Genomic DNA, 14,096 nt, shown 5'->3' on the forward strand with positions numbered 1-14,096 from the left:
GTACTTGAGACACTTTTTCCTTATCTTGTGACAGATCGATGAAGTTTGTTCATTGACTCACAGTAGATTACCATTTAAATGATGAAAAATTTGCCACTTCATAGTACATTACAGTTCCAACATGTGCAATCACACATGCTATGTCTGTCAAAAATGTTGTTCAGGCCCACAGTCACACGTCTCTTCCTGAAACCCACCATTCAGACCGACACACAATCAAACAAACCAGTGCACAGATTGCAGTTCAATTATCTTGATTGTCTTGCTGTGTCACGGCTGATGGCAGTGCAGGATCTCCTCCTCTCAGCTGCTGGTGGTCTGCAATTAGCCTGTGTGTCCTGTGGTACCACCACACACACTCTCAGTGGTAATACTTGATTGAGGTCCTGTGGTCACGCTGAAATAAGCTGATTTCTCCGATGCTGGTCCTGCATGTAAGCTGCATTTAGAATAATTAAAGGATGCTAAGCTTTGTAATACCTCATTGCTGTGGCGCCGGAGGTCAGTCTGCAAACTAAAGCCAATGTTTTCTGTTTTGTGGAATGTAAATTCAAGTCATTTGTCATAATATAGATATTATATATAAATAAAGATAAATGGTTTTGCTCCTGTCAGCAGCCGCTGAGAGTTGATTCTGTTTAGCGCTGAGGCCTCTGTGTGCTGCTGTTTCAGGAAAGCGAGCTGAGCAAGAAGAGAAAAGAATGTGAAAATCTCGAGCATGAAGTAAAGAAGCGACAGAAGAGATGTCTGGATTTGGTAAGCAGGCCGCTTGCTCTCGTGCTCCCTGGCTGCCCTCCAGTCTGCTTTAGGCATTACTGCGGTGCGGACATTGACCACTGGCCAGACACTCAGGTTTAACTCACTGTTACCTTGTGTGTGTGTGTGTGTTGTCTTTTTTTTCTTTTTTTTTCACAGGAGAGCCAGCTTGAGGATGAGCGAGGCAAAAATGAGCAACTAAAGGAGGAGGCGGATCTCCTCAGGAGGAAGGCACAGCTGCTCGACCAGGTCAGTGAATTTTAACCTCTGATTTCTTTCTTTCTTCGTCTTTCTTCTACTCGGTTGTGATGATTCTTTTGTGGTTTGTCAGACTCGGGCTGAGAATGAGGAGCTGAGGGAAGATCTCTCTGAAGTGACCGCTCAACACAATTCCGTTCTCGAGGAGAACCAGAGACTCCGTGCCAAACTGGAGAACCTAGAGCAGGTCCTAAAGGTAGTCGTGGAGTGAGATGCTTTGTGTGTCGTTTTTTTATTTACTCCACTCCTCGCCGTGCCGTGCTACTTCTCCTCATGTCATCTTATTTATTTTCCAACAGCATATGCGAGAGGTCGCCGAGCGAAGGCAGCAGCTGGAATTGGAACATGAGCAGGCACTGGCTATCCTTAAGTTCAAACAGGATGAAATCAAACGGTTACAGCGGGTAAAAACACTTTACATATCAGACTGAACAGTTTCATGTTACTGCTACAGGCATGCGGGGTGTTTTGTCCAGCAGGAGGCAACCTTTGTGTACAAAAAAGCTTCTTCTTGTACTGAAAGCACTCTTCTGCAGTGCAGGAAAGTTTGGTGGGAAAGGATCTGTAATTACTGTGACAATTTCTCTTTTTTTAATTCATCAGGCTCAGTTATTCGCCAAGAGGGAGCATGAAGGAGTGGTTCAGATGCTGGAGGTGAGTGTGTTTTGCAGCAGTGTGACTGCAAGAAAAGCTAATAAAAGATGTTTAGACTTTCCTGTGCTTTTGTTACTGTACTGCAAAGTCCTGGAGGGATTTATAAACCCCAAATCACTCTGTAAAACAAAATCTTGCTGCCAGTGTGACACTAAAGAGGTTGTTCTTCTTTACATCTGTCGTATTCTGCTCCAGTCCTGGGTGCAGGAATATGACTTGATATACCTTCTTAAAGCATTTTTATCTTCCTGACGGTAAACAAAAAGACTAAAAGAATTAACTTATCTTTCGTACCCCTCCTAGCGCTATTCTTATCTACACACTTCGCTGAGAAGCAGTTGCAGTAAACAAAACGTATATTTTTGGAGCAGTAGCAGGCCTGAAAAACCGTTTGAACAGATGGCTCCTCTGCCTGCCGCCGCGAGACGTTTACACTTCTGCTCTCTGCGAGAGGAACGCACTACGGTTAAGCTCCCTCTCCGTCTGATTGGCTACTGAGTTCAAACAATCAGAGAGAAAAAAAAAAAAAAGGATCAGACATAGCTCAGCATGTGCAGCAAAAACTCAAAAGTTTCGTCATCCACAGTTGATCAGTATACGTGTGTGTGTGTGTGTGTGTGTGTGTGTGTGTGTGTGTGTGTGTGTTGCCTTCCTGACCTCAATGCATTTTGTTCCTGACAGAAGTGTGTATTTTATTTTAGGAGTTGACGCAGCTTGTGTTGCAGAGGGAGCTGGTAGAGTATCGCTGCTCCTCTTTAAGAAGAAAAAAAAAAACACAACAACAAAAGTCTCATTTCCTTCCTCTTGGCTCCATTTCTCTCACTCTGCCCGTCTCTACTTAAACCCCGAAGCATCAGAGGAGAAAGTCTCCTTCCCTCTCGAAAGCCCGAGCTTTGTCACCAAGTCAACACTCCAAGTTTCTTTCTCAGTCTGTTGCAAACAGAAGACGAAGGAAACGTTCAGTGTTGAATGGAAGGCAGGTGTGCCGGCTGCCGAGGTCCTCGAGACTTTCTCGTGATTCTGGTTTCTGAGAGGGGATTTTCTTGCTTATCTGGACTCAGGATTGTTCTGCTGCTACTTTATTAATGTGTATTTTCTTTTCACAACTCACTGTTTGAAAAGCATGTGTTTGTTTTTGTTTGTATCTCTTCGCTAACCAGAGTACACTGGACTGCATGCAGGTATTGCTTGGCCAAATACTTTAATCTTCCCGCCACAAAACCCTCCCTCTCCCTCTTAAAATGTTCTTCAGGATGATAGAGGTTAGTTAGGCACTCCCTCCCATTTCAGTTCCGTGTAGCTGGGTAAGGATTGACTGCAGGCTGTGCTCTGTGTAGGTGAGAGCTGACAGGAAATGTTGTTCAGACAGTTTCATGCAAAGGCTTTTGTCAGATCAGCCTGCCAGGAAACTCCCACCGCAACCGGAAATGAAATCAGCTGCATATAGAAACAAACCTCTGTGGGGTTCTGGCAAACAACCCCCACTGTCAAGCTGCTTTGTGAAACTTTGCAAGTGAGAAAAATCTAGAAAGAAGCACCGTGCGACATCTCACATGCAAGCGCTTAGAATTAGAGTCCCTCTATATTCTAAAACTTCTGTTTCCCGCCGTAACTCTGTTTGCAGCTTGTGACAAATCTTACTTTGAAGTTTTATGTCTTCTGTCTTGCAGAAACCTTACATTTATTTTCTTCATGTGTTTTTGCCTTACTGCATTGTTTCTTTGCCTAGCCTCCAAATATTAATGTGTGTGTGTGATTATATGTGCAATTAAACACATGATCAATGAGAGAAAAGGTTTCTGCAGGACTCTGTTAATGAAGGTCACTTTGACTAACTCTCACCAAGCTAAAAACCTCTACATGGCTGACTGAAGGAGAAATCCACCTTAAAACACATACTTTCTTTCTTTTTTCACATTTCGCTGCACTTCAAATGCAGTCGAAGGTCCGGGAGCTGGAGGAGAAATGCCGCAGCCAGAGCGAACAGTTTGGCCTGCTCTCCCAGGAGCTGGAGAAGTTTCGGCTTCAGGCGTCGAAGGTGGACCTGGCCAGCTCGAGCCTCCTCAACAACCCCAGCCTCTCTGTTCTGACCAACGGGGTGGGCCTGACTACCGAGCGAGGTGGGCCTCTCCGTCACGATGGATGCTGAAGAGCGTTTGTCTTTCTTTGAAAACATTTGTTTCCTTTTTCAGAGCCGTTTGTGATCTGACGCCACCTTTTTCACATGTTCTTCTGCAGATCTCAAGTTATCCAATAGATTAAGATTACATGTTTGAAAATGAATACATCTCAGTAGGCGTTAAGCTCATCAATTGTTTACATGATTGATTTATTTTCGCAAAATTAATGTAAATGTGTGTCAAAAATATAAGTAACATCTGTTTGTTGACTTCTGCAACATACAGAAATCTGCCTTTTCTATGTAATTTCAAAAAATGAGATTGACACTCATTTATAGCAAATAAAATCCGACTTTCCATGTTGATCAGCCTCATATTGTTCATTGATATTTCAGAGGAACTTTACTATGAAAGAAGAATTGATCTTTTATCACTGAACATGGCTTGGCCTTATTTTTTTCAGGTTTTTTTTTTTTTTTTCTTTCAACACTAGCTCTGTGTTTTGCCTCTTAACAGAAACTTTTTTGAATATTCTTAATGGCACATAGGTGATATGCCTGTGTGTTTCCCAAAGGCTGAATGTGCAACTCTTCTCCTGCGCTGTCCGTGTGTTTTTAGACTGCACCGGTGGCACATTGGATATGGTGTCTCTGGGTGAGATAGCCTTCTGGAGTCTCGAGGGAGGTGACCCTCTCTCCTGCCCTGAGGGTAATGACCCGCTCGGTACGCTCTCCCATCTCCGCTCCTCATAGTATGTGTTGGACATTGTCACCAAAGCACGGCATGTTCCGACCCCGTCATCTCACCCACAACGCCACCGCATCAGTCCCAACACGGCGGCAGAGCCCGCCTCACCATCGCATGAGGGTGGAGGCTCGTGGAACCAGTTAAGCCCCTTAGCGGCGCTGGTGTGACACACGTTGTCACAAGGTAGCGTGACCTCTGACCTCAGACAGATGGAAACAGGATTTTTCCCTTCCCCTGTTTAATCAGCCCCGTTTAACCTTGAGCCTCCTGCATGACGACCAGCGATCCACCCACCTTGCAGCTCACGGATTCAACCAGGTTAACCAGCCAGAGGGCCGCAGGTCGCCTACTAATACCGCAGATTATTATATTGCCGCTTTCTTTTCCTTTTTTTTTTTTTTTCTTTTTTCCGTCAGATGTGGCCGCCGCGCTGCGCCTGGGGGCCACCCCACACGCCGCGGGGCTGTCCAGGGTGGAGCGCTCCCCCGTCACCAAGCACCGAGAGCTGCCCACCATCAGCGTCAGCAAGTCAGGCTCCACCTCCAGCAAGTCGGAGACCGCCCACCTCACCCCCAAGTCTGACACCCACCTCAGTCCGCACAAGTCCAGCCCGACACACGAGGTAGGGCGGGAACCAGGGCTGGATCAGTTCCTTCTATCTGTCAGGTGGTGCAGTGGTTTGCATTCATGCCTCAGTGAGAATGTCTCCCGTTTGATTCCAGAAGGTTGTGAATTTCTAGTTTTGTGAAGATTTCCACCCACAATCCAGACACGTGTGTTTCAGGCTTATTATTAACTCCAAATTGCTCATGGGTGTAATTGCATAAGTGAGAGGCGGATCGATGAATAGATAGCTGTATGGATGGTATCCTTAAGTTTCTTTTTTGTATTGATTGCAGATGCATTAATTTTCTTTTAAACTCAATATCTCCCAATCAATAATAATTTTTTGATAGATTTTAATTAATTTAAACATTCAGTGTTTAGCAGATCTTTTCAACCACTTACATCACAGTGGTAGTTATGAAATATGTTTGAATTCTTACTACCATACACACAGTACATTTTGTATCTTGATGAATTTTAAAATCTAACATCTTTTCTTAGCAGTAGCTTCATATCACATTATAATGTGACAATGATTTGTGATATATTGTGTTACAGTATTTTATATAATGTTATAGAAACCTTTCCATATATATATTATTATGTTGATATAGTTTCTTAAAGTTTCAGAATATTGTAATATGTGGTCATATGAAAGTGACAGATTAAGTGAAATAATGTAATTAGTTTGCAGATGCCTTTGGCAAGTATTGGTGATGTTCCACTAATAGGTTGCATTCCTGGACCCTAATTGATATGCATGAATATGCTTATGGTGGAGATTAAACTGCATATACCACTATTTTGTGTGATGCCATTCACACAGAAGGCAAAGCATTAGTAGTAACCGTGGCATCAGTGTGATACAGTTTGTGGGTGTGGCTTGAATCTCAGCTTTCTGTAGCCCTGAACAAAGCTACAGCACATCTCAAAGCTGCTTTCCTCTTTCATTTTATAGACTGATAAAGTGAAGAATGTTTAATCTGATGCAGTGTTCCACAAAACTGCTCCTTCCAGGCTGTGTTGTTGTGCAGGACACCTGCCTGCAGCTCTTCCTCCTACATTGTTTCCATATAGACAGGCAGATCAAGATTACCAAGACGGCCCTGCACGATCACATTGTTTGCCTGGATTTAATGGATTAAAAAGCTCTCCTTAACCTCTCTCTCATCTCTTGCAAGTGCAGACCATAGCTGAATATGTTTGAATTGTTTCTGCTCGCAGAAACCAGAAATATTATATATTTGCTGCCAAAATGTCGCGCTTTTGGAAATTGCATCTTTGACGACCGTGTCCGGTCTTGCATTGCGGCTGAGGGTCTTTTCATCAGGTCACTCGTCTGCCTGCAGTTCAATAAAGCCCATATTTAGTGAGATAATCCACTCTGCACTGTGGATTATGAAGGTTATACAGTAGTAGTTGTGGGTGATTATCCTTAAAAAGGTCTTCCCAGGGAGCTATAAATACCACAACCTTTCTAATTGTATTATGCGTAGCTGTTATGAATGAAAGTCAGACTCCACATCAGGTATCAAGGTGATTCTCTCCTATATATAGAGACTCATTCATATTAACCACCGTATGTGAATATTAAGCTTGGTATGTGTTTTGGTTTTTAACTAGCTCAGCAGTCCAAGGTGTTTTCACTGTTTCAGTCACTGTCCATTAAAAAGGAATACAGTGATTTCCTTATCAGTCATTTCCAAACACAAAAACTTGACACGTATGAATGATTTCATGAGTATCTACTCAGTGTAGCAGGCTGGAGTAAAATGTGAGCTTTCATAAACATGTTTTCAGACTGTTCTCTGGTAATATGAAATGTTGCTATCCACAAAACTACTGTATGTTAACATTACTTTGTATAAAACAAAAACAAGAATGTGTTGATATACTTTGTTGTTCTGTGGGGAAAAACATATATGGCTTACTATTGGAATGCCTGTTCAATTCCCTTTTAAAAAGCTGCATCTGTATAAGAATGATTCATTTGTGGGATGCACGGACCTGGTATATTTTTTATCGGGGTGAAAGTAGGGGTGTCAAACATAAGGCAAGTGGGCAAAAACCGACCCACAGGAGGCTCCAGTCCCAACAGTGAGACCCGAGCTGAGATGTTGGAGATGCTGCTATGAATGATAGCTCATGCTCATAGAATTTCTTGAAGCGTTCAGATGTAGTTTTAACATGAGTCTGTCCTGAAGCCGTCTCCGCTCCATCTCCTTGCTGTTCTCAGGTGGACACAGCCAGTGAAGTAGAGGAGTTGGACATCGACGTCGCTCCAGCACCTTACACAGCCAGCAGAGGAGCAGCAAAGCTTCAGGTTTTCATCGCACGATACAGGTCAGTGGCTAAGAGTCTTCCCCCGGCAGCCACAGTTTGACTTGTATTAAAAATGGCGTCATGCCATCTTTTTTGCTGGCAGCTATAATCCTTATGACGGCCCCAACGATAACCCTGAAGTGGAGCTGCCGCTCACAGCCGGAGAGTACATCTACGTGTACGGCGACATGGACGACGATGGCTTCTATGAAGGTAACTCTCTGGTGTCATTTCGCGCGTCGTATCTACAGCATCGCGTTCCAGTCTTGGTGATTGGTTCTTTGTGGCTCCTTGTAGGCGAGCTGATGGACGGGCGGAGAGGGCTGGTTCCCTCCAACTTCGTGGAGCGCGTGTCGGACGACGACATGATGAGCGCTCCCCACCCAGAGACCGGCGACGCGTCCCACAACTCCCTGCTCGACAGCAGCCTGCACAGTGCCAGCCACCAGCATCACCTCCACCTCCACACGGGGGTCAGCGCCTCCGAAAGGACAGAAGCCTCCGCTGCCTCCGGCCCCGCCTCAGCCCCCTCAGATCCAGCATCAGCCTTGGCTGTCCCAGCCCCCCTCACCAACGGCCTGGACTTGGATTTGGAGGAGGTGGGACTGGACATTGTGCCTTACCCACGTAAGCTCACCCTCATCAAGCAGCTCGCCAAGAGTATCATCATCGGCTGGGACCCTCCGCTGGTGCCGGCGGGGTGGGGCAATGTGTGGAGCTACAATGTGTACGTGGACCAGGAGCTGCGGCTCAACGTGCCCTTCGGTTCCCAGACCAAAGCGGTGCTGGAGCGGCTGGACATAAACCTCAAGGCCTACCGGGTGTCGGTGCAGAGCCTGACGGAGAAGGGGCTCTCGGACCAGCTCCGCTGCAGTATGCTGGTCGGCCGGGACGTTTGTGTGGCGCCCACGCAGCTGCGCGTGGAGAGGGTCACCGCCACATCTGCCAACCTGACCTGGCTGCCCAGCAACAGTAACTATGTGCACATCGTGTCCTTGAACGAGGAGGAGTGTGAGCTGGTGAAGGCTGGCTGCTACTCGCTGTGCCTCAATAACCTCTTGCCCAGCCTGCAGTACACGGTCAAAGTGGAGGCACGGCCGCACCGCACGCCATGGGAGCTACCTGTGGAGCGGCGGGAGCACCGGAGCACGACCATCTCCTTCAGCACACTGATGGCAGGTCAGGATTCACACTTCTTCTTTTATTATTATATATTTATTGATGATATTGCACCAGATACTCATTGGGAGCAGTACATTAAGAACAAATAGGCACTTCAGGATAACATTCAAAACAGTCACTGTCAATTACTCCACAAAGATAGATGTAAACAGTCACTCCCCATAACGTGTAATAACATGCCATAAAATGTAAAATCTGTCCTTCAGAAGTCACAGAGACATTGTAATTCTCTCCATTACAAATATTTGGTAAACATTAGTGTGCCATTCTTGACAGGATTCACGCTTTCTGTGTTATTTGAAGTTTCCATGCTGACGACACTTGAGAGCAGCAGCTTTTTTTCAGTGTGTCTGTCTGCATGGCTCCAACTTTTGGTTCAAATAAAGAATTTATTTTATTAGTACGATAAGCACTAAAATTACAAGTCGTGTTCAGCATTGTGAATAAAGAAGGTTTGGATAGCAACATACCGGTATGTGCAATATATAAACAGACACAAACCCAACAAGCAACCAGTTTAATGTTGCAAATTTTAAAAAAGGCCTTGTTAAATGATTATTTTTCAAAAACTTGTTAGAAATATTCTGACAAGTTTATATTCACTGATTTTATCTGCGTTATTTCATGTTACTATGAATGCTCTCTAATGATTTCCTTAAACGGCTACTGATTCTAAGCTCTTTTGGGTTGTATTTTCAGAGCTGGTGTTATCAGCAGCATCACTGTTACACATAAAATGTGGATTGTTTTCTTGATAATGTCAGTCTCTAATGTATGACAAAGCATAATAAGTCTTACTCTGCCGTGAGCGTTAATTCACTTCAGCAGTCACTTTTGTGAGCTGCTCTGTGAATTGCTCTTCCTTGTGTTAGACGATCAGAACATCTGTACGGGGACGCTGGATGTTCATTTGCCACCTTTGGTCAGACTTTCTTTCATGATGCAGAGAAAGGTTAGCGTTGGCCTACTTTTTGTGGCTTGTGCTTCTGTTGCGGCCATTATATCAAAACTTTCCATCGTTGTTGCACTCAGGCAGAAGAATTTTAGACTTTTCATCTTATCTCATATAGACATTTTAAACCCAAGGGCTTTTTCTTAACCACAGTGGGTTTTAAAAAAAAAACTATTGTTATCAGGCTGTTATGATAAGTTTGGTTTGGCATCGTCTTCTGGAAATATATTCTGCTGAAAATGAAGCATGCATCAGCTGTGCCACAGCCAGGAAAGTCCCATTCTGCCAGGTCAGACGTTACAAGTGGTTGTTGTTGGTCGGATGAAAGAAAGAAATACTGGGCGTGACTTGTTTGTTTATCTCCTCATCAAACAGCTGCACATTGATGACGCCACTGGATTTTAACTGATAAATACTGACAGCAGACATTTGTTTTAGGGTGGAAAGTCAGCAAAATGGAAGTGATATATTTCCTCCTCTTGTCCTGATTGCCTTAAAGAACATACATATGAGGTTATTGATATATAGATTATAATTTCAAGCTCTTGGTTCTATGTTGTCACTGTGCTCCTCTCAGTCTCAACATAATCCTTTTTTTTTTTAAATAAATTGTTGCCTTTGAAGTTCCACATTTATAATCAGTGTATTCTGAAATCTGAGTTTGATTTCACTAAATAATCCCTTAAATGTGCTTAAGTTCCAAGCCCACATTCTGGGAATGAAGGTATATGTTTTCTTAGTTTTCTAGATACCTAAATAGAGCAATAGATGATAACCTTCTTAATAGATTGTAGCACCCAACGTGATGGTCATTTTCTTCCTAATCACCATAGCTACAATGTGAATTCATAGTTTGATCCAGTGTAAATATTAAAACTACTTCATTACCTTGGAATTGGCTGTGGTTTGACGCCTTCAGGCCCGCCCGATGCTCCTCTGGATGTCCAGTTGGAACATGGTCCGTCTCCGGGGATCGCTCTCATCAGCTGGCTGCCGGTCACCATCGATGCAGCTGGAACCTCCAACGGAGTTCGTGTGACCGGTTACACAATATATGCTGACAAGAAAAAGGCAAGGACTTGAATTGTTTTTTTGCAAAACCTGCACAGTGTTTACCTTTCTCGGTTCTAACTTTGAGCTGGTGGTCATTTGTTGTGCGTGCGTTATCGTTCTTCTCCCCAAGGTGCTGGAGGTGTCTTCGCCGACGGCGGGCAGCGCCCTGCTCGGCCCCTCTCAGATGCAGGTCCTGGGGGAAGCTCAGGAGCTCACCGTGCGCACCACGTCCGCCCACGGGGAATCCTGCAACTCGCTGCCAGTGAATGTGCCCTCCAAGCTGGCTGAGATCATGGCCGGCCCAGCCACGCCCGTCCCAGTGGTGCCACCCCTGTCCTGCTCCCCCGTTTGTCCCAGTAACTCCCCACAGCCGTCCTACGGGAACTCTGCTGCCAAAGTCTCCATGCTGCCCAGCACTTTGCCGTCCATGACACCGTCGCCCGGCCTCACGGTGGAAGCTGCCGCCAACCCGCCTCCGGCTCTCCACCCTGACGATCTGCTGTCACCTGCCTCGTACGTGAAGGCCTGGGCTGACCCTTCAACTGCTGCTGCCTTGGCGATGTGTGAGGCCACATCGCCAGTCGCCTGCGCCATTACTCCCGTAGTAAGTTCCTAGACTAGAGGAGCCACTTTGTGAGACAAAAATAAGTCTGAATTCATCGTTTAACTGTATTGCACTGACTGAGATTCTCATTTTTAGGTTAATGTGATCTCCCCAACAACCTCAGCACCTCAGCTATCTCCAGTGGCAGTATCTCAGCTATCTCCAGTGGCAGTATCTCAGCTATCTCCAGTGGCAGTATCTCAGCTGTCTCCAGTGGCGGCACCTCAACCACCTCCGGTGGCAGCACCGGCACCAGAACCAGCAGTGGCAGTGGCACCTGTGGTGGATCTGCGCAGAGACACCGACAGCCCCGGGACCATACGCCCCTTCCCCTCCATCACAGAGTTCATCGAGGACCCCAGTGCCAAGCTCGGGACACCAGAGCGCATCCCCACCCCACCGAAAGCCGCCATGATCGACCTCCTCAACCCGCCGGACATCAACCTCCACCGACCCCCCAGCACTTCTCCACTGGACTCAGAGGCAGAGGAGGAGCAGGAGAGCAGCCGCCTGGTGTCCATCGAGGAGTTCCTGAGACAGGACCAAGAGCCGGTGTACTGTTTGAGGCAGCCGGTCAGTTCTGGATTATCATGCTTTCAGGATTTCTCAGTCTTCAGTGATGATTCCAAGTCAAACTGACAGACGTTGCCGTTTCTTCTCAGGGTTATGGCAGAGGGCTTGTGGATCCTCCCACTGACTACAACGCAGACAACAGCCGCTCCGACCTGTCCGACATCTTAGAGGAGGAGGAGGAGGACCTTTACTCTGACCACCTGGGAGACGCACCGGCCAGAGGATACACAGTCGCAGCCAGCAGGGTAAAAATCAATGAATGCGTCGATCGTCTGACTGACCGGATTAAGAGTAAAACTGAAAAATATTCTTAAATTGAGTTAAGAGGTGTTGTGTGGCACATTGCTCAACGGTAACTTCAAGTGTGTGTGTGTGTGTGTGTGTGTGTGTGTGTGTGTGTGTGTGTGTGTGTGTTTTAGTACAATGAATTTAGTGTGTGATGCTGCATTGCGCAATGCTACATTACAGTGATCTTTGTCTTCATATTTCTTTCATTTTGCTTCATCTGTTAGTGATTAGTTTGGACTGCAGGCCGGTCAGTTCAGGTCCTCTAATGAGAGGACATGCTGTTGGGATGGAAACAGTCTGTGATTAACCTGTGAAATGAAAGAAATGTTAGAATGAGTGTGTGCTGATTCATACCAGTGGTGCAAACCCCGCATCATTGGGGAGGCTGGATGATGTGTAGTGGGAGCTATGTTGTGGTTTCTACTACAGAATTATTGTTAATGGTGAATTTGACAAGTAACTGTGCAAATATGCTATTTGAGACATTTCAGTGTTGCTTCTTATAGTTCGTCCTTCATAGCTGAGAACTCATTTTCCAGAGTGTTATTTATTTAGTTATTTATTTATTTATTTATTTATGTCATCTCAGTTTTCTTTGATTGTGATTTTTTTGTTTGTTTTTCTGCCTCCTTCTCTTCTTTTTCTTCTGCATGGTTCATCTCTTTCTTTCTGGGCTGTGTTTTCACTGAACAACACTTTGCGCCATCCCACTTTCACCGGCACCATTATGCTCGTTTTTCCAACCGTGGCCCTTTAAGTTGCACAAGTTGGAGCCACCAGACAGTGACGAGGACGTCCTGGAGAGGATCCTGAAGTTGCCTCCTCAGGTTTACCACAACAAGCAGCTGTTTAGCATCCCCGAGGTGACGGAGGAGGAAGACAGTAATCACGAGGAGCCGCTATCCCACCGCAGCAAACCTCGGCCACGGCCCAACCACCTCCACCCCAGAGACACGGAGCGCCTCCATCATGCCCCCCAGCATCATCCACACCCACACGTCGCCCCACATCATCACCACTACAACAGGGATGTGAGGTCCCTAACCAAAGAGCCTTTACCCAGACATGGACCCATGCAGGTCAAGCCTAGGACGCAGCACAGGGTGCACTACGCAGACACGGTGGACACCATCAGCTACCCCGAGGAAGACATGAGTTTGTACGAGGGTCCCACCAGCAGGCGGGTCACGGCCCGCTGTCCTCCCCAGACGACCTCCAACAGCAAAGATAAAGTACTGCTTCGAGGGCTAGGGGACCGCCTTAGGAGGGAGGCCATGCTCAGGAGTCAGATGGCTGTGGCTGCAGCAGCAAATCCCGGTCATGGCCTTACCCCGCCAAGATCCTACCCGGTCAGCAAGACAGTACGGACTCTGAGGTCACCCGTCGGTCGGCAGGTGGAGATCGACGTGGAGTACGGTACCGACGACAACGAAGAGCCCGCGGAGTACATCCCCGGGGAGGTGGTGGTGGAGCAGGTGAGCTCCGAGTGGTGGGTGGAGGGGGCTCAAGTGGAGCAGTGCAGAGCTCCTCACCGCCGAGGGCCAAAGGCCGACCTACCGGTAAACCTCCCTGCAACTAGCTGCCATGGCTGAGTTGTCCCAGCCCCCTCCTCTATCCTGTAGCTGTGCAGATTTAGCCCTCTGAGTCCTTTAGTGGATAGCGCATAACTCCTCCAGTCAGTGGAAAGCAACTTATGCCTCCATCATCATCACTGCAGTGTTCAGAGGAAGGTCAGGGAATGAGCTCTGCAACAAAACTTACATCGATGATCACAAGGAAAAGGCGGGCAACCGTATTTAATTGTTGGTTGGGTTGCCAAGAAGTTACTACAGCTTTTCTAATTTTGTGGCACCTGAATTTGCTCTCCCTCGATCTGCCTGCACTGATCTCCTGCTCATTTCAACCACTCAACTCTGGTCTCAGACTGTGTTCACACTCAGCTGCTCTGGTTCAACTGACGGAAACACTGACTTGATTTCTC

At 46.4% G+C, this 14,096-nt stretch overlaps 1 protein-coding gene across 1 annotated transcript in view; it reads left to right on the top strand.

The window, feature by feature from the left end:
- tspoap1 (TSPO associated protein 1) overlaps window positions 1-14,096 on the top strand; it is a 58,950-nt gene that overhangs the window by 32,954 nt on the left and 11,900 nt on the right. Inside the window, exons 9-26 of the mRNA XM_030100531.1 lie at window positions 673-756; window positions 916-1,005; window positions 1,088-1,210; window positions 1,314-1,418; window positions 1,618-1,668; window positions 2,370-2,402; window positions 3,608-3,788; window positions 4,407-4,511; window positions 4,952-5,157; window positions 7,378-7,484; window positions 7,567-7,676; window positions 7,761-8,642; window positions 10,295-10,321; window positions 10,517-10,668; window positions 10,781-11,254; window positions 11,351-11,827; window positions 11,917-12,072; window positions 12,874-13,674. Of these exons, the coding sequence (XP_029956391.1) occupies window positions 673-756; window positions 916-1,005; window positions 1,088-1,210; window positions 1,314-1,418; window positions 1,618-1,668; window positions 2,370-2,402; window positions 3,608-3,788; window positions 4,407-4,511; window positions 4,952-5,157; window positions 7,378-7,484; window positions 7,567-7,676; window positions 7,761-8,642; window positions 10,295-10,321; window positions 10,517-10,668; window positions 10,781-11,254; window positions 11,351-11,827; window positions 11,917-12,072; window positions 12,874-13,674 (4,164 nt within the window). The remainder of the gene's footprint in view (window positions 1-672; window positions 757-915; window positions 1,006-1,087; window positions 1,211-1,313; window positions 1,419-1,617; window positions 1,669-2,369; window positions 2,403-3,607; window positions 3,789-4,406; window positions 4,512-4,951; window positions 5,158-7,377; window positions 7,485-7,566; window positions 7,677-7,760; window positions 8,643-10,294; window positions 10,322-10,516; window positions 10,669-10,780; window positions 11,255-11,350; window positions 11,828-11,916; window positions 12,073-12,873; window positions 13,675-14,096) is intronic.

The sequence above is a fragment of the Salarias fasciatus genome, chromosome 10, assembly GCF_902148845.1.
Source record: "Salarias fasciatus chromosome 10, fSalaFa1.1, whole genome shotgun sequence".
Classification (NCBI taxonomy): Eukaryota; Metazoa; Chordata; class Actinopteri; order Blenniiformes; family Blenniidae; genus Salarias; species Salarias fasciatus.